Source organism: Choloepus didactylus, chromosome 10, assembly GCF_015220235.1.
Source record: "Choloepus didactylus isolate mChoDid1 chromosome 10, mChoDid1.pri, whole genome shotgun sequence".
Classification (NCBI taxonomy): domain Eukaryota; kingdom Metazoa; phylum Chordata; class Mammalia; order Pilosa; family Megalonychidae; genus Choloepus; species Choloepus didactylus.
Window position 1 is genome coordinate 86,672,095 of NC_051316.1, and position 22,588 is coordinate 86,694,682.

General features: G+C 34.3%; 1 protein-coding gene across 6 annotated transcripts in view; it reads left to right on the forward strand.

The window, feature by feature from the left end:
- The window catches only part of ZCCHC7 (zinc finger CCHC-type containing 7), a 284,890-nt gene that overhangs the window by 238,357 nt on the left and 23,945 nt on the right, over window positions 1-22,588 (forward strand). For all 6 annotated transcript variants that reach the window (XM_037798105.1, XM_037798103.1, XM_037798102.1 and 3 more), the window contains exon 6: window positions 415-450. In XM_037798105.1, coding sequence (XP_037654033.1) covers window positions 415-450 — 36 coding nt within the window. The remainder of the gene's footprint in view (window positions 1-414; window positions 451-22,588) is intronic.

Sequence of the window (22,588 nt, forward strand, 5' to 3'; positions counted from 1 at the left end):
TTTTTAAAAGCAGTTTCTATTAAATTGTTTTCTGTCATATTACCAAAGTTTAAAATGTTCTTCTAAAAGGTGTACGTGGTGAGTCTTACTGATTTTGACCTCTGCTGTTCATTTTTCAGTTTGAGTTATGGCTCTTAACCACATCTTAGTGCCCCAGACTTCTAACCTGAAAAGAAAAAGAGAGAGAGAAAACTTTGTTACTGGCTTTCTGACAATGGCAGGGAGTGTGTTAAACCAGTGTAAAATTCAATTAAACTGTCTAGCCAGGTTTTTGAAGCTGAAATGCAGACCCTTTCTGTTAAGCTTCTTATTTTCCTGTGACCGACACCGGTGGATGCTGGGTTATGCCAAAACCAACAGGCTGTAAAGTACCTTGTTTCATGCTCCCAGCTGATCAATATTTTTATTTTCCAGGCTTGCCCAGAAATCTGGAGGCAGTATCACCTAACGGTGAGTAGAAACACCTTTTTTATTTTCCCCAAGACCCAGCCTATTTACCCTTCTCTGAACTGCTGACCATAAAATATGGACAGGCATCTTCTGTTGAAAGATAATAAACATCTGAAGAGTTTTTGTACTGAAAAAGCAATAATATACTTTTTTTCTTCTCCCCTTCCCACTACCCTATCTTCTGTCTTCCTGTTCTTAAAAGGTTTTGATTGCTTTTATTACATCATTTAATGATGGTATCTTGGTATCTCTCAGTCTTCCCAGACTACACTCATTAAATTAAGGGGGAAAAGTATGCTAGGAGTCATAAAATATAGTGGAAATCTAGTGTCTTTAAAATGTATTATCTACAATTCATAAGAATACAGTCTACAATATCTTCCAATATCATTCTTCTGACTTTACTGAAATATTTATACTTACTTTTAATGAAGCTAGGAAAAAAGTTTAAACTGTCTTTCATATATAACAATTCAAGTTTCATATCCTTAAGCCCCTCTTGACTTATTCAAAGTGTATAAATATCTGCTTAATGCCATTCAAGTTATTCAACTGTCTAGTGTCTCTTTATTGTGCTTTTAGGCTAAGTAGAAGCAGAAAATACAGTTTGCTATAAAGGCTAGTTGGCTAATGGTCAATATTATGAAGTCAGTTTACTTTTAATATTTAATGAAATATTTATCTTAATCATTTCACTAATTAAACATAGCCCTACTAGATCATTTATTTTAATGTATTAAATATGTTTTACTGAGCAGGCGACAATAAAAACATTTTAAGTTGTACAGTTAGATAATGTATTTTAAAGCTGTGCCTTGAAGTTTATAGCATTAAATAGTTGTTCATAGGAAGACAGCAAGTAAAAATAAGGGCAAACTTTTTACAAAACATGTCTTTCTTTCTTACAGAAATAAGAAATAAATTAACAAGTAGGCTCAAGCTACCAATCTGTTTTATCTCAGGTCCAAAAATTAAGGAATAATAGAAAGCAGTTTGCTTTGGTGTTATCACTATTTAATTTATTTAAAGATTCTCAGTAGAAAACTGGCATTCTTCCACTAAACCCACAAATCCAAAGTAGAAACTTGATAACATCTTTAATTTATACCAAAAGTTTTATATACATGCATATATGTTACACATATATGTGATAGATATAACTCTCATATTCCATTATGTTTGTGCTTATGTAGCTAATTTTTTATTCTAACATACTGTGGTGAATTCTGTACAGCCTGTACTTGACTGAAATCCAGTCATGTATTATATTTTTCAAGTAGCTGTATAGTAGTATTTTCTATCAGTATGTTTATTACATAGTATTTTAATGGATTTGACATTGCATTTCTTTTCCTTTTTCCCCTAATATAGAGAATACCAACCAGAACTGTAGGAAGTACTGTTGTAAAGTCACTATTTTGTTTATTTGCACCTATGTTCTTTTATATAACTAACATAGAAGGATAAAAATTTGTATTCAGTATGACAATAAAAATATTCAAGGTTTGTTTAATATTGTAGCTTTTCAGAAACATAGATTGTAAAAAGAATAGTTAGGAAAAAATAAAATGGGAAGTAAATTGAATTTGCCTTTTGAGGAATTATGATACATATTCTAACTATAGGTATAACAAATTCATTTTGAAAAATCAGTTTGTCCCAATCTGGGATCCTGATTAATTTTTCAAAATAGTATTGAAGTAACTCACAATTCACAATTACCAAGTTTAACTTAATAATTAGTTTACGTTGCAAGTGTAAAAGCTAAACTAGTATGTTTGTAAACATATGTGTGCATATATATCAGTCCATATAAAATAAAGTAGTTAAATAATTAGGAAAATTATCTTAGCAGTTTATGGGCAATATCCAAATATGTGCAATTAAGCAGTATTCAATCTTGAGTAAATCTAAGGTGCATGGAGATTTTAGTCATCTTCAGCTCCTTTACTAGGTGATGGACTGCCATCTACTGACTCACAGTAGCCCTCACACTTGAATGTAGCATCAGTTAGAGCACAGATAAGTAATGAAGCCTACCTTAGAATTAGTACTGTTTATTCATTTAAACCAGTCTGCTTAAATCTCTGAAACTTTCTATACATAATCATTGATTAATTTCTTTTTCTAACCAAAAACTGCCCATGACTTACTCAAAACGAACTGTACATTTTGGGGAAAAAATGATTAGTATACCCAATTAAAAATGTGTACATTTGGGAACTTTTCAACTGCTTTTATTTGATTTTCAACTAGTAAGACTGGGAGGTCATTTACAGAGCAAGCTAAGTTTTAACAATTACCGATTATGGTCTATTCAGAAATTACTTTCTTTTAAAAAATTGTTTTACGTCTATAAATTCTGTTCTGAATGGTACATGCTAATAAAATTCTATAAGATTCTATAAATATGTATGTATATACATATATCTAGTAGCATATATTATAACAACTATATAGCTATACTATTTTACTTTATATATTTTGTGGTTATAAAATTAATGTAATATGATTCAATAACTTCGGATTATTGATTTAGAGACTTACATGAGAAAAAGAAAATAGGATTTTTATTTAGCAAATTAAATAATTTTTCCAAATAGTTCATGTTTTGACCACCTTCAAAGATGTTTAGAAAGTTTTAAAAACTCTTTAATAGTGCAACACTATTCTTGTCTTTTAATTTCTGCTACATTTTCAGATTTGGGTAAAGCCTCACTTTGAATATTCTTTTTCACCTTTCAGATAACTCATTCTAGATAAATTTTTCCTTCTTTAACTCTTCAAGAAGTCTCTTCGCCCAGCCCTTGTCATTTCTAGTCTTTTTAAAATATTAAAAATCCTTGGCCAATATGGCCACCCAGCAGAGTTTTACAAACTAGCAGAATTTTTACCTAGTAGAGGCTATAATTTGGCATGCTGGACAATTTTATTAATCTTGTTTGTAATCTACTTACTTAAAAAAATAACCACCAGTTTGCTATTTTGGGGGTGTTATTTGTTGGGAACCAAAAAAGAACAATACATCTTTTATGTTTAATTTTGTGCTGGGATTTCTTTGCATGTGTTGTTGAAATGTAATATGGCCTACTACCTTTTAATTACATATTTAAGCCTGAAGCAAATGTAACTGTTTTAGAATTAAATTTTAACTGTTTCTTTATATATAATATTGGAATGCCTAGTATTCACACTTCAAAAAGTAACATATTTGCTGTCAGGGAAATGGAGACAGTAGAGGAGTTTCCTTGCCTTCCTTTCTGGGCTAGGAAAGACTAAATGGTCAGTTTATGGTCAATAGTAGTCTGACCTGAGCTCTTTGAATGACTTAGTATATCTTATGGACCATAATTAACAAGGTTTCATTTCATTTTGCCGCTCATTTGTCTCTCCTTACCTGGAAACATCAATTTAAAAATATATTTTTGGGTTTTCATAGTATGGATATGAGAGTTTTACACTAATGGGAATATTAGTCTCAAGCATCTTTGCCATGCCACAGGATAGATGACCCTATATGTCAACAGGTTTGAATTTAACTTTAGAATTACATTCCATAGTCCAGAAGGAAGGAATAAGAAAGTAGATTTTGGTATTTCTGTGGCGTCGTTACACAAAAATCATTATCCTTGAATTGTGATGTAAAGTAAGATAGGTAATGATTTGCTAACTGCATAATGTTAAAATGAAATGTTGTGCTGCTTTTTTTCAATAACTTAAAATGAGAAATAAAAAGTTTCAAAAACTCAGTCTAAAGCCAGAATCTTTTCTTTTATGGAAATAAAATACCTCTCTCTCTTAATCAAATACATGAGAATCCCATCATTCAGAGAGCCCTTTGGCTCCATAAGTAGAACTGCAAAAACCTCAAGAACTCCATCCACACCATAGATATAATATCTAATGATAGGTCTTTCTGTATTTTTTGTTTTTGTTTTGTTTTGTCTTTTTTCATTTAAGAAAATAGAACTGGTTACATGTAATATTTTAAAATATTAAATAACTTCTTCTTTGTACCCCCCCCCTTTTTTGAGGCCTGTCATAGACAATCTTAAACTAACAGTTAATAAATTCATTTTGGAAGGTTTTATTTGGCAGTTCAAATTCACTTTACCAACTTCCTCAGGAGCCAGAGTACTCTTGTAAAAATTCTTGTTCATTTTCTCTATATCTGATGCCATTATTTCGATATTTTGATTGACCAAGTATTGCTATCAAGACATTACATCTCTGTCAGATTTCCAGAAATTTAATTTTCATTAAAAATGCCCTTAATACTAAAACACTACTGCATTGAAAGTAATCATTCTCTCATGATTCAGAAAGCACATCACTATTTTGTAGTACTTCGGGGCCATCTTTCTTTTGCAATACTACAAAATAAATCAGATTGTTTTATATTTCAGGTTACTTGGTATCTGAATAAATAAGAATTTTCTGAAAAGAAATTGATGACTTATTTTCTAATACTCCAGCAATGGTAACAGAGATAGAAAATACATTTGGACAGTGATCAAAGTTTTTTAAGATTTTTCAAATGGAAAATTTATGTAAATAGCTTTATATTTATGTAAACGCTCACCTTGTTCTCTAAGAATTTAGGATCAAAATTATGCTAGTAACTTTTTTACTTCAGTCTTACCATGTTTTGAATTTAGTATAAAAGGCAATTACTACATTTTCAGAGGAGGTTCATGATTTTTTTTTTAAATCTTTATTTCTTTAGCATTTTGACCGCATTTTGCCAGAACTTATCATTGGAAGCAATTGGAAAATGCAATTTCAAAGCAAATGAAACCTGGAATTACCAATCTCAATAAATGAGATTCACTTAAGAATAAATACAATTTGCCAAATCATCAAAAAGCAATTTCCTAAAGCTTCTGTAAAGGGAAAGAGTAAAAATGAACATTGTAAATTATAAATGCATGTATTATTTTTGTTCTCACAGTGTTTCCTCAGACATTTAGAAATTGTTTGTAGACATTTATATTTGAATGAGGGTAGAATAAAATGATTTAGATTTAGATATAGTTTATTTACATTTATTGAAACATATGGGAGAACTTTGGTATTCTTTTCAAAAAAATATTGAGGCGTCTACCCCTCAGAGAGAAAATTCCTAACTTACTCAATTTTCAATATTTAAATGCAAAAATTAATTTGGTTTAAATGGAAAAATCAATATGACATACTTTGAATAGCTTTTCCTTGGGTTAACATATTTAAATAATATCAAGGTCTTTATGACAATAATCCAAATGTAGATTTTAAGTACTTCAGATAGGCAATGAAAAGTATGCAGCAGTCACACATTTAGAAAAGAATATCACATTACGTGCCTTGGCATAGAAGCTATCTTCTAAATATTTTTAATGTCCTCATCACCTATCATCATGGTTTTTGTTTTTGCTTTTGTTTTTTTTGGTAGGATGTGTTGCTCAGTTATAAACTAATTGAATCTGAAGTTCTACCATGAACAATAACTTCATTTCTTTCGTTTGACAAAAAATGTTCCTGTGCTTTTTGTCTGCCCCTTAGTGGCTAGAGACAAAGACCATTTCATTTGGGATTTACACATTTACTACTTGGGCTTTAAATTTTACTTCTGTTTTAAAAACTTAAATACTGATTTTCTTATCTGTTAATATATGTTTCTCCTAAGAATGACAAAAGATGGAAAATTACGTTTGGACTTTTTACTACCCTTTTCTCTCTTCCCCAGGTGTGTTCACCTTTACTTACAGAGGAATTCTTGTCATTGTAGGGGCAATTGCTTGTTGATAATTAAATAAAACTTTATGGTAATTAAGAAATATTGCATGTTCACAATTTTAATATGTCTCACACACTTTAAAAATTTTATCTTTCTTCTCCTTAAAAATCACATATATTATTCATACAATCCCAAAGAAAACTACATTTTTTAATCCACAACTCTGCACTTTTATATAGTGCCCGTTATAAATGTAGCCTTAGAATTTTTAAGATTATGCAGTTTAACACTGTGTTGTGTCTGACTTTATAATAAATTATAACTTCAATTTCTGAAATGTTAAGTGAGTCTTTGACATGTTACTTGTTCTTTGTCATGTTCCCTATTCTTTGTTATGTTACCTATACATAAAGAGCATAGAAGTATAATGTAGAGTAATATTAGCATATTTTGAGAGATTATTTTTCATATGTATTTTGAACTTTGAACAAGCAATTCATGCCATTCCTCAAATATATTCTAGATGATTGTGCTTGTCATAATCTCTGGACATTTCGTTGCAACAATAAGTGTAGGTAATGATTTATGATAATGAACCAATGATATTTGTATTAAACATTCCTTCTAGTAGTCATGCATGTGAATGATGTGGTAGATTACCATAATTCCTAACAGGTTTTAAATATATAGGAATCTCTTAGTTACTATAGTCATAATCAACCATAACCTTTAAAGGTTTTGGTTGATCATTTAAATAATTTGCAGGAAAAGATCCTGAAAGGACCCATTAACTTGTTGACATGAGCCAATCTCTCTGAACTTAGGTTTTGTTTTCTCTGATGGTGACAAACGTCAGTGATAAACTTAAGTTGAATTAAATTTAAGGTTTCAAAAGTACAATACCTTAAATCACTAAAAGTTAATTAATTATTGATAAAATAATCATATTTTAGATTTGAAATTCATTTATCATTTGATCCCCACATTTCAGAGAGTCTTTAGAGTTATGTGTGTTTGTGTACATTTAAAGTATTTCTTCTGGCTCTTGAGTTTGGTTTCTTAAAAATCTCTTGTTTTTAAGAAATACAGAAAATATTACATGAAGAAAATTGCTATATGTGTAAGAGCATTTAACCAAAAAAATTTTTAATACTTTTGGAATTAAATTAGACCTTCATCTTAATTGGTAGACCATATTTCAAAAACAAGAATTATTCAGAATGGGTGATCAGTAATCTATATTAATTTAGCTTTTTAAAAGAATTCATGGGTGGATCAATTGGTAATGATACTACCAGATTATTTTCATTCCTTTTTTCAAAAGCAATATAGAACTGAATGTGTTGGACAGATTATAAGATCATCTTTATAACTTTGTAATAGATCCAGGTCTATAAATATCCATATTATATAAATATGTTCCTTTACATGTATTTTAATTTGTGGAATACCCCCACTTTTTTTTACCCCCCTTCGGTTTAAGCTATAACAAAGTTTTGGACCATTTCTTTTTTTTTTTTTATTATTAAGATTTATTCACGTACCATACAATCATCCAAAGTATATAATACATTGATCACATTACCATCATATAGTTGTTCTTTCATCACCCTGATCAATTTTTTTTTAACATTTTCCTTGTACCAGAAAAAGTGAAAGCAAGAATAAAGAAAACAAGTGTAAAAACAAAACACCCAAACTGTTGGACCATTTCTTAACTTTGATACAATGAAAACTCAATTTTGTCTTTCTTGGATCCCTCATATTCCCTTTCATTACAGTGGCTCTCCCACAGTTGTAACATATTTCCTGCTCATTTTACTGAAGTCCTTAGAAAGATTTGCCATGAAATTTGGTCCAGAATCTGAGTCAAAGACCTATTTCTGGGAAAATAACTAGGAAGTGTTCGACATCATAATATAGCAAAAAGAATGCCAGCTTTTGGGATTCAATTTTGTTTCAGATTCTGTCTCTTTGATTTCCTATACATGCAAACCTAGTTAAAATATTCAGTTTCTACGATCCTCAGTTTCTTTGTCTGAAAAGTGGGAATAATGCGTTTATAAGATTGCTGTAACTTTGAAATGAGTTGATAAATGTAAAGTACTTATCACAGCACCTGGCACATGGCAGGTGTTCAACACTTCATGGGCTGTGATATAGCAAACCTATAGGCACGTCGCACCTTAGAGAGGGTCCTGGACTGATATCCCAAACTAAGATTTATTATAATGTCTTTTGAGAAGCTTTAGTTGTTTGCCAAAGATGAGGAGATTCATAATGACCTCTTTATACTGTGTCCCCCAAAAATATTTTCTTCTTAATTATTGAAATTAAAATACTTACAAGCAGTGTGCTTTGTTAATGTATTTACCTCAGCTTTCATTTTCTAATTATTTATACTTGTTTTCTTCTTTTCTAGAAATGTAGATGACTATGTTAATTAAGTAAAGCAAACTTGGATTATTTTCTTAATTTGATTTGTCTAAAAATCATTGTAAGGACATTTAAGGTTAGATCATTAACATATTGAGGGCACTTCCTCTTCAAATGAAAATGACTATGAAATGAGATGACAAATGTGAAGATGCAATGATATCATTTTGAAAAATATGTATTAAGTTAAATGTATAATTCTTAAGTGACAACTTCAGTGTCATCTAATTATGGTTATCTACTCATAAGCAAATGAAATTATATAAATATTTGCCTTTGTATAAATAATGAGAATAATATGAAATTGAATATTTCACCCCCTCCCAGTATGAAGAATCCTTGTTGCTGGCAGTAGAGGACTTAACATTAAACAGATGAGAAATGAAACAAAATAGCATATCACTTTTTTGCACTTCAGGTAAACCCACTCCATGACTTCACATAACTGATACTGGAAACCAACCTGATTTCATAGCAAAATGTTATGATATAAGAGCATGGTCAATTGTTTTGCAGACTCCCCATCTATATTCTCCTATAGGTCCAGAAAAAAGAGAAAGAAAACAGAAAATTAAGCCCGTCTCAGTGCATGTGCTTTGCATTCTTTCACAGAGCATTCCTATTCCTTGTTTGTTCCTTATTTTGAGCCAAGCAGGGACTGAGATGTCACATACTGTAAAAATGAAAAAAGCATTATTTCCCCCCTTTTAAACAGGTCCTTGCAGCTATAGGATTTCCTGCCTTTGTGACTGATGGTTAAAGAGTATTTCAGTAGAATGAGCAAGATTAAGGGGAGAGAGAGGGCAGTGCTGTTGGGTTGTAAATCATGTAGAGTTATGATAAAAATGAAAATCTTGGGGCTTATTTGGATCTCCTGTGTATTAGCTAATAAATGTAGAGCTATGGTTCCATTCTTCTACAGTCTTTCAGTGGAGGTTCATGTACAATTGTATGCAAAATACATAAGCAGATTTGAATATGTTAAGCATTTCATGTAGTCAGAAGATATATGTTAATATGGTTTATATGTTCTATAGTCCAATAAAAATTCAGATAAAGTATCTGTGGATTCACACATGTATGTGTTCTTTTCTCTGTCCTTTTCCCCCCACATCCTGTCTCCACACCCTCCTCATCCCTGCAACCTGCGTATAAGCTTGTGGTCCTTTTCTACTTGAATTCTTAAAGGTTTCTTTGCAAACTGGGCCATTTGTCCATCATTGTTTGGGGTCCAAACAGTGGTAAGATACACCGTCACTGATCCCGTGTGCTATGAATGGCAGCTCCTCTCCAGACAATTGGCGGATGGGGCCGAAAAATATTCCTGAGAGGATTATTTAACCTTTCAATTTAGAGGGCACAAAGCCTGGCTGATTAATGAACTTTCTGATGGGCACCGATAAGCAGATCTATTTCTTTATTTCTTCTAAAAGTGATTCCTTCTTCTGTCCATATTACTATAATCTTAAACATAAAATGTGGCAAATAGATTAAAAAACAGCACTAAAGAGTTTATCTGGCTGGCAAACTGATGGAGCTAAATTAAAATTGGTAATGACAGTAATGGCTCAGCCTCGTATATGGTTTTTAAATGCACTGTGTATTTTGAAGAGACTTACTCTCCAGCTCGCCTGGTAATGACTCCTTTTGGTGCACAGTCTGGGGCTGGCTTCTGTTATCCCCACCCCCCACCCCACCCCCCCAAAAAATGAGTTGTGTTATCTGGATGGCTGCAGACACATACGCATCTCCCTTTCTCACTGCATGGGCAGACAAGGTCGATAGCATTACAAGGTATTTGTGGCAGTGCTTGTTTCAGTTTTCAGAGCTGCCAGTTTCCAGGAGGATTTGAATTACAAAAGAAGAAGCTGGCATGAAAATTGAAAGGTTTTATCGGCTGGTCTGAAGCCTCATAGCACATTGCTTATTTATGCAGTCCATTTGCACCAGGAAATATAAAAAGGAAATACATTTTTAAAATAAGGCCGTAAAGACCCAGATATGTTTAAGATGGCAAATAAAATATAGATACCTGTAATATCTTTCCAGGAAACGATTTTCACTTAATGTTGCACATTACTTCAGAAGAACATTTATGTTGCTGTCATAAATTTGTGCATTTGTGTCACTATGTAGGTAGTCTCTGGGGATTAAGAAGGAAGCCTTTGCTAACTTACTTTAAAATTAAAATAGAGGGATAGCTCTGCAGTTTGAGAGCCACACTGGAAATATTTAAATAGGATGGTAAATTAAACTTAAACTAACATTTTTGCATTCCATGTAAAATTAGCTATGGCCCAGTGAATAAATGCCACCACCTTTGGAGAAAATTGGGATGCTTTTTAAAGCATGAAGATTTGGAGCATTCAAGGAGTGAATTAGTGTGATTTTTACTGTCTTAGTATGTTCATTGTTCTCTGCTTACTGAGGTTTTCTTTTTTGTTGTATTTTTTTGGGGGGGTGGGTCTTATTTACAGAAAAAGATCATAAAATTAAAATTTTAATAGCTCTCTTTTATAGAACACATGCTTTATTTTAGTCCTTAAATATATTGTCTTTTAAATGTTGCCTAGTGCATAATGCTGTGAATATATCATCTTTTCACTACTGGAAGTTATACCAACAATTTACATCTATTCATGTTACTTTAACCGAGTTTTCACTCACTGAAAAGAGATACACTAACATTATACTTTTTACTCTGGATTACCTAAAATGAAGACATTTTATGCAAATATTCAGTAGTGCAAGTATTTGAAAAATTAGTGGTTTTACCACTCGTCATTTGCAACCTTCAATCCATTAGGTATCCAAAAGAGAGGCCGGGGGGGAAGTTGCATTTATATAGGCAATATCAAATCAATAAAGCAACTCTATTCTGCTGCAGTTCAAATGAACACTGTTTTAGAATCCATTTTCCGATAAGGAAATTACTCTCAGCTAGTTAAACTATGAGAGATGCAGGTTTTTGCGATTTTCACCAATGTCTGGTACCTTTCTCATGGTTTCATGACCTGGACTAATTACTCCATGTAGTTTTTTTTAACAGAGAAAATATCAAAAGCATGCACGTCTGCTGCATGCTAATGATGTGCTGTACATTTTTTCATGAATTTTCATAAGGATTTTTGTCTACGTAGCATGTGTGACTTAATGATGTAATCACCCGATAGACTAGAAAATGCTCCAAAGGAGACGTTCCGGTCTGTTGTGTACATAATACATGTTTCAAAAATCTGCCTAATTAAGGAATTACCCAATGGATAGGGAGTCTGTTGACTATATAACATAGTCGAGTTTTTTTAACACCTGAAAACTATTTTATGTATATCATTTATACGTGGTATTTTAATGGCTTTTTTAGGATGCGGTGAAATTAGTAACAATGTCCACTGGAATACAACTGAATTTTTTTCCCCTGAGAAAAGAGATAAAAACTTAAAAAACTAAATAAAGGAAACAAAGTTGTAAAATTATTTCAAAGCCTTTAGCTTGGGGGAAAAATCCTACACTGGTATTCCTGGAAGGGAAGTAAAACTGCAAATATTTGCCAGAATGGTATGCAAATGGAAGGCTTTGTCCAAAACCATGGTTGGAATAGGTCTGGAATTCAGGTCCCCAGGTGTGGTACTCCACCACAAGAAAACACTTTAAAGTGAGGAAACGGTAGCAGCCTTTGCACTGTTAGGCATAAGGGATCGTCATTTTCGCCTTCTCACAAACTCACCTTTGGTTCGGTTCACTATTAAACTGTTTGCCCAACTTTTAAATTTCTTCCTTTGATCCCTTTAGGCCCCATATGTTTGTTTTCTTAAACATGTGCTGGTTACATTTCTGTTGATGTACACACACACACATATATATTAGTTAACAGTAATGTTATAATATGCTTCCACTAATGGTAACAAAAGCAATATACCAAAGCCAAATGTCCATAAGGACATTTATATTTTAAACAATATCCAAGGAAAGGGGAGAGGGCATCCATTCTTTTTTCCCTGCCTCTCTCTACCAAAAGATGTGTTTTATAAACACTTGTTTATAAAACTAAATAAAATTCTGAGAAAACAGTATCTCATCTCTAGACTAGCCAATAAAAATAATATCTTTAAGCAGGGAAAGAAAGTATGTTTTAAGTTTTTGTGTTAATTGGAACCAACTAGTAACAGAATATTACCAAGCCATTTGAACTTTTCACTTTCTGTTCAAATGTTGAGTTCATGCCATTAGGTCAGTTCAACTAATGGAGTTTGAGTGTAATGCAAGCTTTTGGTTTGGGGTAACATTTTCTTGAGAAATCCTATTTGATTAACTGGGTTGGATTTTTTTAATACATGAATGTTGGGGGAGGGGTTGTACTATTAGTGAGTTTTTTGAAATAGTTAAAAGTATTTTGAAAGAATAAAGTTGTTCGCAAGCATGAAAAGCATATTGATTTAACAGGTATTTGTGTAAATGTGACTTGTACTAAAAGACTGGAGCAAAGCTCAGTGCTCTTTACTCGGTGTTATGTATGGTTGTGAATACATTACTTCAAGTATTTCCTTTTCAATATATGTTCGTCTGACAAATTGGATTAACAAATAACATATAGTCTAGTCTTTAAGCACGTGTATGATTTAAAAAAAGAATCCATTTTGCATTCATGAAAGTAGAAAATTCCCTTTAATTAGTAAAATTGATTGCATTTCCTATATAGTAATGAGCTCCAACTGATGCAAGCCCTCATTGGATCAAAGTCAGTTCAGATAAGGGCAGCTCAAGGTTACAGAGGGAGATGCCCAGCAGATTCATTTGCATAAAAAATTACTGTTAGAAACAGGACACTGAGGCAGCTCTGGCGTTTTGATCTCTTCGCCTTTGTCATGGAGATTCCTAGTAGTGAAGGGAGTAAGGCCAGTGTCCCAGATAATGATTAACTGTTTTAATGGCATTCATTCATTCATTCCGCACTAACTAGTCATGCAGAAAAAAGGGTTATGTAAAATGACATTAGAAGAAAATCATTTGTAATCATTGCATCGGGCTGCACTTTGAGGAGACATTAGGAGTAAATTCGTGGCGTGGTAGGCTTATGCTTTATCTTCTGATATTTACTGAGTTTACTGGTGCATGAAAAGCTTTCAGCAAGAATAGCAGATGGGATGGACCTTTCATAGGTAATGCTATCTACCAGGTTATTACTTCTATATATTTATAGTAAAGTAATCTCCAAGATATCACCCTACAAATAGAGATTATTTAAATGTCTGTAACAAACAAAAAAAAAGAGCTGCTTTTATAAATAGTTCATTTGGTCTTCATTGGGTCATAGTCTTCAGATAAAATTTTAACTTAAAAAAAGTTCTGAAAAACTACATTCATTCCCCTGCATTTAACTTTTTGTCAACAGTACAGACACATATGAAAGAACTCTGAATTGGAGCTAATCAGTGGACACGTTCTGCTTTAAATTGGACCTTTACTGTTAATTAAAAATAAAGACATGCTCCAAGGCAGAAGTATTGAGTAACAAATTTATATTTCTAAGACTTTAAATAGCTTAAAGATTTTTGCTAGATCATGCTATTACAACTTGTCCACTGAAAATCATTATTTAGTTTTTGGTACAGTATTCTAATACAGAAATGTCTCTAATTAGGTAAGATCTAGGCTGATTTCATTCTTATTAAGTCCTAGTACATGATAGTTTATTAAAATGAAAATATGTAGATAGTATTTGTCATGTCATTTACTAATTAATTTTGTGAAACAGTGTAGTATTTCATAGCACAATGTAAACACTGTTGCTATTTTTATTAGTAATAATGGAAGTTTTTAACTGGTGACATTATTTAGAACATCCAAATGTTTGCACTTTATCCAGGGGCATAAATGAACAGTGGGGCTAAATTCGAAGTTTTTTGGGATGAAATTACATTCAAAATAAAATAAGACATGTCAACATGAGACATGCTTTCAAAATCTTGATTAAGAAAGGATCTCTTTATCCCTGGTACTGTTAGACTGAGTTCCTATTCCCTGCAATACATATTCCTTCCTGGTTCTACCAGAGTATATACCACACTTTTAATGTGAAGTAGGAGAGACACTTAGAGAAAGCTGTATTAATTTATTCAGACTTTTTAATATACCAACACAGTTTTGTCTCTTAATGACAAAAAATATATAGCTTTCCAAAATATCCATATTATTAACAATAGCTAAAATTTGTTGAATGCTAGTTTACTATGGGCTGTGTGTGCTTTATTTATATGTGTTACCTCATTCATTCATTAATATTTCTTTAATATTTACTGAATTTATACTATGTGCCTGGCCCTGTTCTGGGATTCAGGGTGCAACAGTGAACAAAAGCAAAAAAAATCCCTGCCCTTATGGAGCTTATGTTCTCCTTTCCCAGGGGCTGGGGTTTGGGCAGGAAACAGACCAAAAAACAAATAAATAAAATGTATAATATGTCGAGTGTGTGATAAGTGCCATGGAGCTTTTTTAAAAAGAAAGAAAAGCAGTGAAGCAGGGTAGGGAGTACCAACTGGAGGGAGCTAGCAATTTTAAATAGGGTGGTCAGGAAGGTCTTACTGATAAGATGACATTTGAGCCAAGACTTGAAGAGGTGAGGGAGTGCACTATCTTACATCAAGCAGGAAGAGTGGTAACAGGCTGATGGGACAGCATGTACAAACCTCTGAGGTGGGAGCTTGCCTGGTGTGTTCAGAGAATAAATGAAAAAGCTTGTATGACAGGATTGCAGTGAAGGAAAGTAGTAAGAGATGAGGTCAGGGAGATGGGGGTAGGTAAATTATAGGTCATTGTGAGGATTTTGGCTTTTATTTTGCATGAGATCAGAAGCTATTAGAGTGTTTTGAGGTGAGGAGTGATATGGTCTGACTTACATGTTAAAAGATCACCCTGTGTGGAGAATATAATATATGGGGTAGAAGCAGAGACCAATTAGGAGGCTCTTGCCTCCAAATGAGAGGTGAATGATGGTAGGGCAGAACAGTTGTGATGCAGTGGAAAGAAGTAGGTATATTTTGAAGATAGAACCAACAGCCTTTGCTGTTGGATTGGCTTTGAGGTATGTACAAGAGACCAGTCAAGGTTGTTGGGTTTTGGCCTAAGCAATGGTAGGATGGAGTCAGTGATACAAGATGGGGATGATAGTGGGAGGAGTGGATTTGGGGGGGAAAGAGCGGGGTTTGATTTTAACTCAGTGAATTTGAGATGCTTTGTTAGCAGAAATATGAGACTCTGGAGTTGAGGTTGAGATTCATGCTGAAGATATGAATTTCATACTGGCCAGGGTAAAGATTAATATAAACCTATGAGATTAGATGAGTATACTGTGAGAGTGTGTGTAGACAGAGAAGAAAAGCAGTCTTATGGCTGAGCTCAGAGACATTTCAGTGAAAGAGGCCAGGGAGATAAATAGGAACCAGCAAAGGAAATTAAGAAGAAACAGTCAATGAGGTAGAAGAAAAACCAAGAGAGTGTGTTATCCTGGAAGCTACATGGAGAAGGTATTTCAAGGAGGGAGTGGTCTCCTGGTCAAATTTTACTCATAGGTTACATCCATTGAATATGCTTCACATATGCCTCACAACAGTGTTGAAAAGGAGGATTATTATTATTATCCCCATTTTACAGATGAATAAAATGGGGCATTGAGTGTTTAAGTAACTAAGATTACATAACTGGTAAATAATGAAGTCAGGATTAGAACATAATCACAGACTGCAGTGGATAACTGGTTTATTTTTGCAAATCGTCTGGCTTTTTGGCTGACGTAGTAATTTTGCCCTTGATTGTCCCCAGTACTTGAAATACCATCCATCTATACCTTGTCTTTGAGGAGGCCAAATATATATACTTGCATTATGTATATTATGGATGTATATGTATATTACGGGTGTATGTACACACACATCCATGCTCTTGTATATGCCTAGATAATTTATCACCTGTAGAACTCAAGAAACTGGTAACAGTGGTTTCTTCTGAGGAGGGGAACTGAGTGATTAAAGAACATAAATGGGAGGCAGACTTATTTTTCACTATTCCTTTTAGTATCTTTTGAATGTTGTACTACATGCATGTTGATTAAAAAGCAGTTAATTGGAAAAAAAACTCATCTAAGATTTCATAGAAGCAAGATATATGATTTGTTCTCTGTGTCCTAACATCTTAAAAAAAAGAATTACACCGCTGCAGTTCTTTAATAGATACTTTGTATTTGATGCATACTTACTCTACTTGGTAAACCCTGGTCTCCCTAAGTGCTTACTATGTCTGAAGATCTTTACCAAATTTATTATTTTACCCTTTTTTTTTTTGGCTTGTATTCCTCACAAAACCAAGTACAATGCTTTACACATAGTAAGAGCTCAGTAATCTTTTTGAATGAATAAATTCTTCTATATTACTATGCACTACGACTGCCAGTTATTGCCTCAGACTTAGGCAGTAAAATAATTCAATTCAGAGAAATTCCATAAAACTTTGATTTATTTCCCCAAGTTCCAGTGATTGTGTTAATTCAGTTCTCGCCATCCCCCCTCATTGTTATTTCCTGATTCATTGTGTCGTTTTGCATGGAATTCAAGTTAATGGAACCTCTTATTCCAGTGGAATAAACATAGTGAAAGCATTTTCCTTCTCATCAATGAATCTAGAATTCTTGACTTAAAGATAATTGTCTTTTATATTGGCATAAACATATGTAGAAAAATTTATAACCATAGATAAGTTTTCAGAGAGCATTTATTATTTGGGGAGGTGGATTATTTTGTCAATTACAGTCCCTTCTCACAGTCACCAACTAGTTACGGAGCACCTGACATTAGTTTAAAACTCTTCACTGGCTTCCTGCACCATTTTATATAAATCTAATGCTCTTCACCCTGATTTATAAAGCCCTAAGTGATCTGGTTCCTCCCCACTTCCAGGACCCCTTCTTCTCCCACCCTTCCTTCACTATCTACAGTCCCAGGTTCACAGATATTTTTTCAAATCCTCAAGTATGACAAGCTTATTCCCACTTTAGCTGTTCACTAAGCCTTATGCCTGGGATGCTGTTTCCCCAGTCATTGCATGTCGGGTGTTTTTTCTTTTTAAAAGAAATGACCTTCCCCAATGAGGGTCGCCCCAGTAGCTCAGTCTTAGTTGCCAATAGTGACTCTCATTTACATCACTCTATTAATTGTCTTCATTCCATTCATCACTGTTTAATATTTTTCCTGTGTGTTTGTTTATGTTTGCCAGTTTTATTGTCATCAGTTTTCCACCACCGGAGATGTGAGTGAAGGTTTTTTGTCTTACTCACTTCTGAATTACTTGAGCTCAGAACAGTGTCTGGCATGTAGTAGGCACTCAGTTAATTATTTTTTGAATAAAGTAGTGAAGGAATACATACATACACTCCTGCCATGTGCCCAGAACTCTGCTAAACATCACCCATGTGGACATCCATGGACTTATATTCTGCTTTACTTTTCCCCTTCTCTTCTCCCATACAACCCTTAGTTTCTTGAAAAAGTCACCTATGTTCTCTTCTTCAGCATCTTTCTACTTAAATGAAACCATTACGTATCTGACTTGTACCTCTACCCCTCAAGTGAAACTGCCCACAACATTTCTAGTTATCAGCAACTTCCTGATTGCTTATCTCAATGAATGTTTCATACTCTTTCTCTTATTTAATCTACCAGTAGCTTTTGACAACTTCTTCCATGAAACATTATCTGTTCTACCTTCAGATCCATGACACCATCTCTCTTGGTTTTCTTTCTTGCTCTTCAACTACATGTGCTCATGGTTGCACTTTTATGTCACATCAAATAATATATATTTTCAGGTGGAAAAATCATTTCTGCTTAATAATTTCATGTCTTCCTTGTGCTCACTAGCTGAAAAATCTGTGAACCACGGCAACAAATGATACATGCTTATATGCATGCCTGTTTAAAATTGTGTTTAATGATTTTAGGTAGTTTAATTTATGAACCAAATCTTTTATTGGAGAATATAAGACGTTAGCTGTGTTTTTTATTATATCTCAATTGATACTACTGAGACTGTAAATTCCATTTTTTGTTGCATTTGTACTCATTTTCAGTAGAGAAGAGCTTTCAGGTTATTGTTTCCATCCAGTTTTCTATTTTAGGAAATGGTTGCTAAGACATTTAGAAAGAAGTGAAAGTAAAGTTTTTGAAGAAGATTTTTGTAGCTTACATGTTTTCCTATATCAACATAATAAAACCCCCCACAAACCACCTATTTGCCACATTAAACAACAGTAAAATTAGTAGCAGACCACCACTGTTTGTTACAAGACCCCAATAAAGAATATAAGAAATAAACTTATCTATGTTTATTACCTTCTTCAGAAATTTTTTTTTAATGGATATAATGGTCAGGTTTTTTCTCCTTCTATTTAAAACCACTCCTTGGGGATCTTGGTCTGTCCGTCATCTCTTTTCTCTCCTCCGTTTTCAACTTCTCCATCTGTCCTAGCTCTTTCCCATATGCTCAGGTCTCCCATTCGGAAGGCAAACTCCACCAAATCCCCTCCTTGATTCTGCCTAATCTTATTCTGACCCTTCTCATCCATGATTCTAAAAATAATGTGTATTTTAACATTTCTTATTGTGAAATATAATATACATGCTGAAAAGGCATAAATCATGTGTACAATTTAACAAATTAATTATATAACATACACCCAAGTAACCCCCACCACCACCACCACCATGTCCAAGAAGTAGAAAATTGCAGCCACCTAAAGCATCCTGTGTCCTGCTCCTCTCCCCACTGGAAGTAATAACCATCCTGGCTGCTGTGGGTCATCATTTCCTTGCTCTTTGTAGTTTTACCACATATTTATGTATCTCATCCCTCTTCAACCTACTGCCTTCTTCTCTTTCTACCCTTCCACAGATTCCAAATTCCCTCAAGGTTATCCATGAACAGTTGTCGCACCTAATGAATGTTTTCTCAGACGTTATCTCCCTAGGCTTCTCTGTTATATGTGACAGTGCAGATCAGTTCAGCCTTCTTGAAACTACTTTCTTGAGGTCTGTGTCTGTATTCTCCTGTGTCTCTGTCCCTTTCGCAGGCTCCTCTGCCTGCTCATTGAGGGTTTCTGTGCCGAGGGTTCCATCCTTAGTCCACTGCCACTCATTTACTAACTATGATGATCCTGTCCTCTCGAGTCATTTCATCCTTCACCATTAACACAGATTACCTTCAGATCTAGGCATCATTTTAACATATTCCTAAACTTTAATCTAATGTAGACAAGTGACTGCTGGACATCTCTACCTAATACTCAATCTCCAAGACGGACTTCATCATCTTTCCCTCTAAACTGTCTCCTCTTCCTTCACCTGCCTTTTCTGAATATGCACTGCTACCCACATATTCATCCAAAGTAGAAACCTGGAGGGCATCCTGATTTCTCTTCTCACTCATTCTTCATATCTTTTCAATGACCCAGTGATGCTAGTTTTATTTCCTATTTTGCTTCCAAATCTTTCCCCTTTTCCCTGTCCTTGTCACTCTTAAGTTTAGGTCCTCATCATCTATCTCACCTGGAATTTTTTGCAGCCACTTCATTGGTCTTTCTCATTGCTTCTAACCTTCCCCTCATACTCACCCTCCCCATAACTACAAGCCAAAGTGGTTTTTCCAAAATACAGCTCCAACTATTCTGCTCCTACACTTAAAACCTTCCACTCAAAACCAGGTAAAGCCCAAGCTCCTCTACATGACTTACAAAGTGCCCTCTATTCTTTTGCCCTGCTTTCTCTAGCCTCATCTGTCACTGCATTTATACTTTGTTGGCACGTATGCTCTTTCTTTTTTTTTTTTTTAATCATCATTTTATTGAGATATATTCACATACCACGCAGTCATACAAAACAAATCATACTTTCGATTGTTTACAGTACCATTACATAGTTGTACATTCATCACCCATATCAATCCCTGACACCTTCATTAGCACACACACAAAAATAACAAGAATAATAATTAGAGTGAAAAAGAGCAATTGAAGTAAAAAAGAACACTGGGTACCTTTGTCTGTTTGTTTCCTTCCCCTATTTTTCTACTCATCCATCCATAAACTAGACAAAGTGGAGTGTGGTCCTTATGGCTTTCCCAATCCCATTGTCACCCCTCATAAGCTACATTTTTATACAACTGTCTTCGAGATTCATGGGTTCTGGGTTGTAGTTTGATAGTTTCAGGTATCCACCACCAGCTACCCCAATTCTTTAGAACCTAAAAAGGATTGTCTAAACTGTGCGTAAGAGTGCCCTCCAGAGTGACCTCTCGGCTCGTTTTGGAATCTCTCTGCCACTGAAGCTTATTTCATTTCCTTTCACATCCCCCTTTTGGTCAAGAAGATGTTCTCCGTCCCACGATGCCGCGTCTACATTCCTCCCTGGGAGTCATATTCCACGTTGCCAGGGAGATTCACTCCCCTGGGTGTCTGATCCCACGTAGGGGGGAGGGCAGTAATTTCACCTTTCAAGTTGGCTTAGCCAGAGAGAGAGGGCCACATCTGAGCAACAAAGAGGCATTCAGGAGGAGACTCTTAGGCACAAATATAGGGAGGCCTAGCCTCTCCTTTGCAGCAACCGTCTTCCCAAGGGTAAAACTTATGGTAGAGGGCTCAACCCATCAAACCACCAGTCCCCTATGTCTGTGGTCATGTTAGCAACCATGGAGGTGGGTTAGGCGAATACCCCTGCACTCTCCACAGGCTCCTCAAGGGGGCACTACATCTTTTTTTTTTTTCCTTGTTTTTCTTTCTTTTTTTTTTTTTAACTTTCCCTTCTTTTTAAATCAACTGTATGAAAAAAAAAGTTAAAAAGAAAACAAACATACAATAAAAGAACATTTCAAAGAGACCATAACAAGGGAGTAAGAAAAAGACAACTAACCTAAGATAACTGCTTAACTTCCAACATGTTCCTACTTTACCCCAAGAAAGTTACATAATATAGCAACATATCTGTGAACTTGTTCCTACTATATCCATCAGAATTTAACAGACCATAGTCATTTCAGGGCATCCCCAGAACATTAAATAGCTTATCTGTTCTTCTTGGATTATTGTTCCCCCTTCCTTAATTGCTCTCTACTGCTAGTTCCCCTACATTCTACATTATAAACCATTTGTTTTACATTTTTCAAAGTTCACATTAGTGGTAGCATATAATATTTCTCTTTTTGTGCCTGGCTTATTTCGCTCAGCATTATGTCTTCAAGGTTCATCCATGTTGTCATATGTTTCACGAGATCGTTCCTTCTTACTGCCGCGTAGTATTCCATCGTGTGTATATACCACATTTTATTTATCCACTCATCTGTTGAAGGACATTTGGGTTGTTTCCATCTCTTGGCAATTGTGAATAATGCTGCTATGAACATTGGCGTGCAGATATCTGTTTGTGTCACTGCTTTCCGATCTTCCGGGTATATACCGAGAAGTGCAATCGCTGGATCGAATGGTAGCTCTATATCTAGTTTTCTAAGGAAGTGCCAGACTGACTTCCAGAGTGGCTGAACCATTATACAGTCCCACCAACAGTGAATAAGAGTTCCAATTTCTCCACATCCCCTCCAGCATTTGTAGTTTCCTGTTTGTTTAATGGCAGCCATTCTAACCGGTGTTAGATGGTATCTCATTGTGGTCTTAATTTGCATCTCTCTAATAGCTAGTGAAGCTGAACATTTTTTTATGTGTTTCTTGGCCATTTGTATTTCCTCTTCAGAGAACTGTCTTTTCATATCTTTTGCCCATTTTATAATTGGGCTGTCTGTACTATTGTCATTGAGTTGTAGGATTTCTTTATATATGCAAGATATCAGTCTTTTGTCAGATACATGGTTTCCAAAAATTTTTTCCCATTGAGTTGGCTGCCTCTTTACCTTTTTGAGAAATTCCTTTGAGGTGCAGAAACTTCTAAGCTTGAG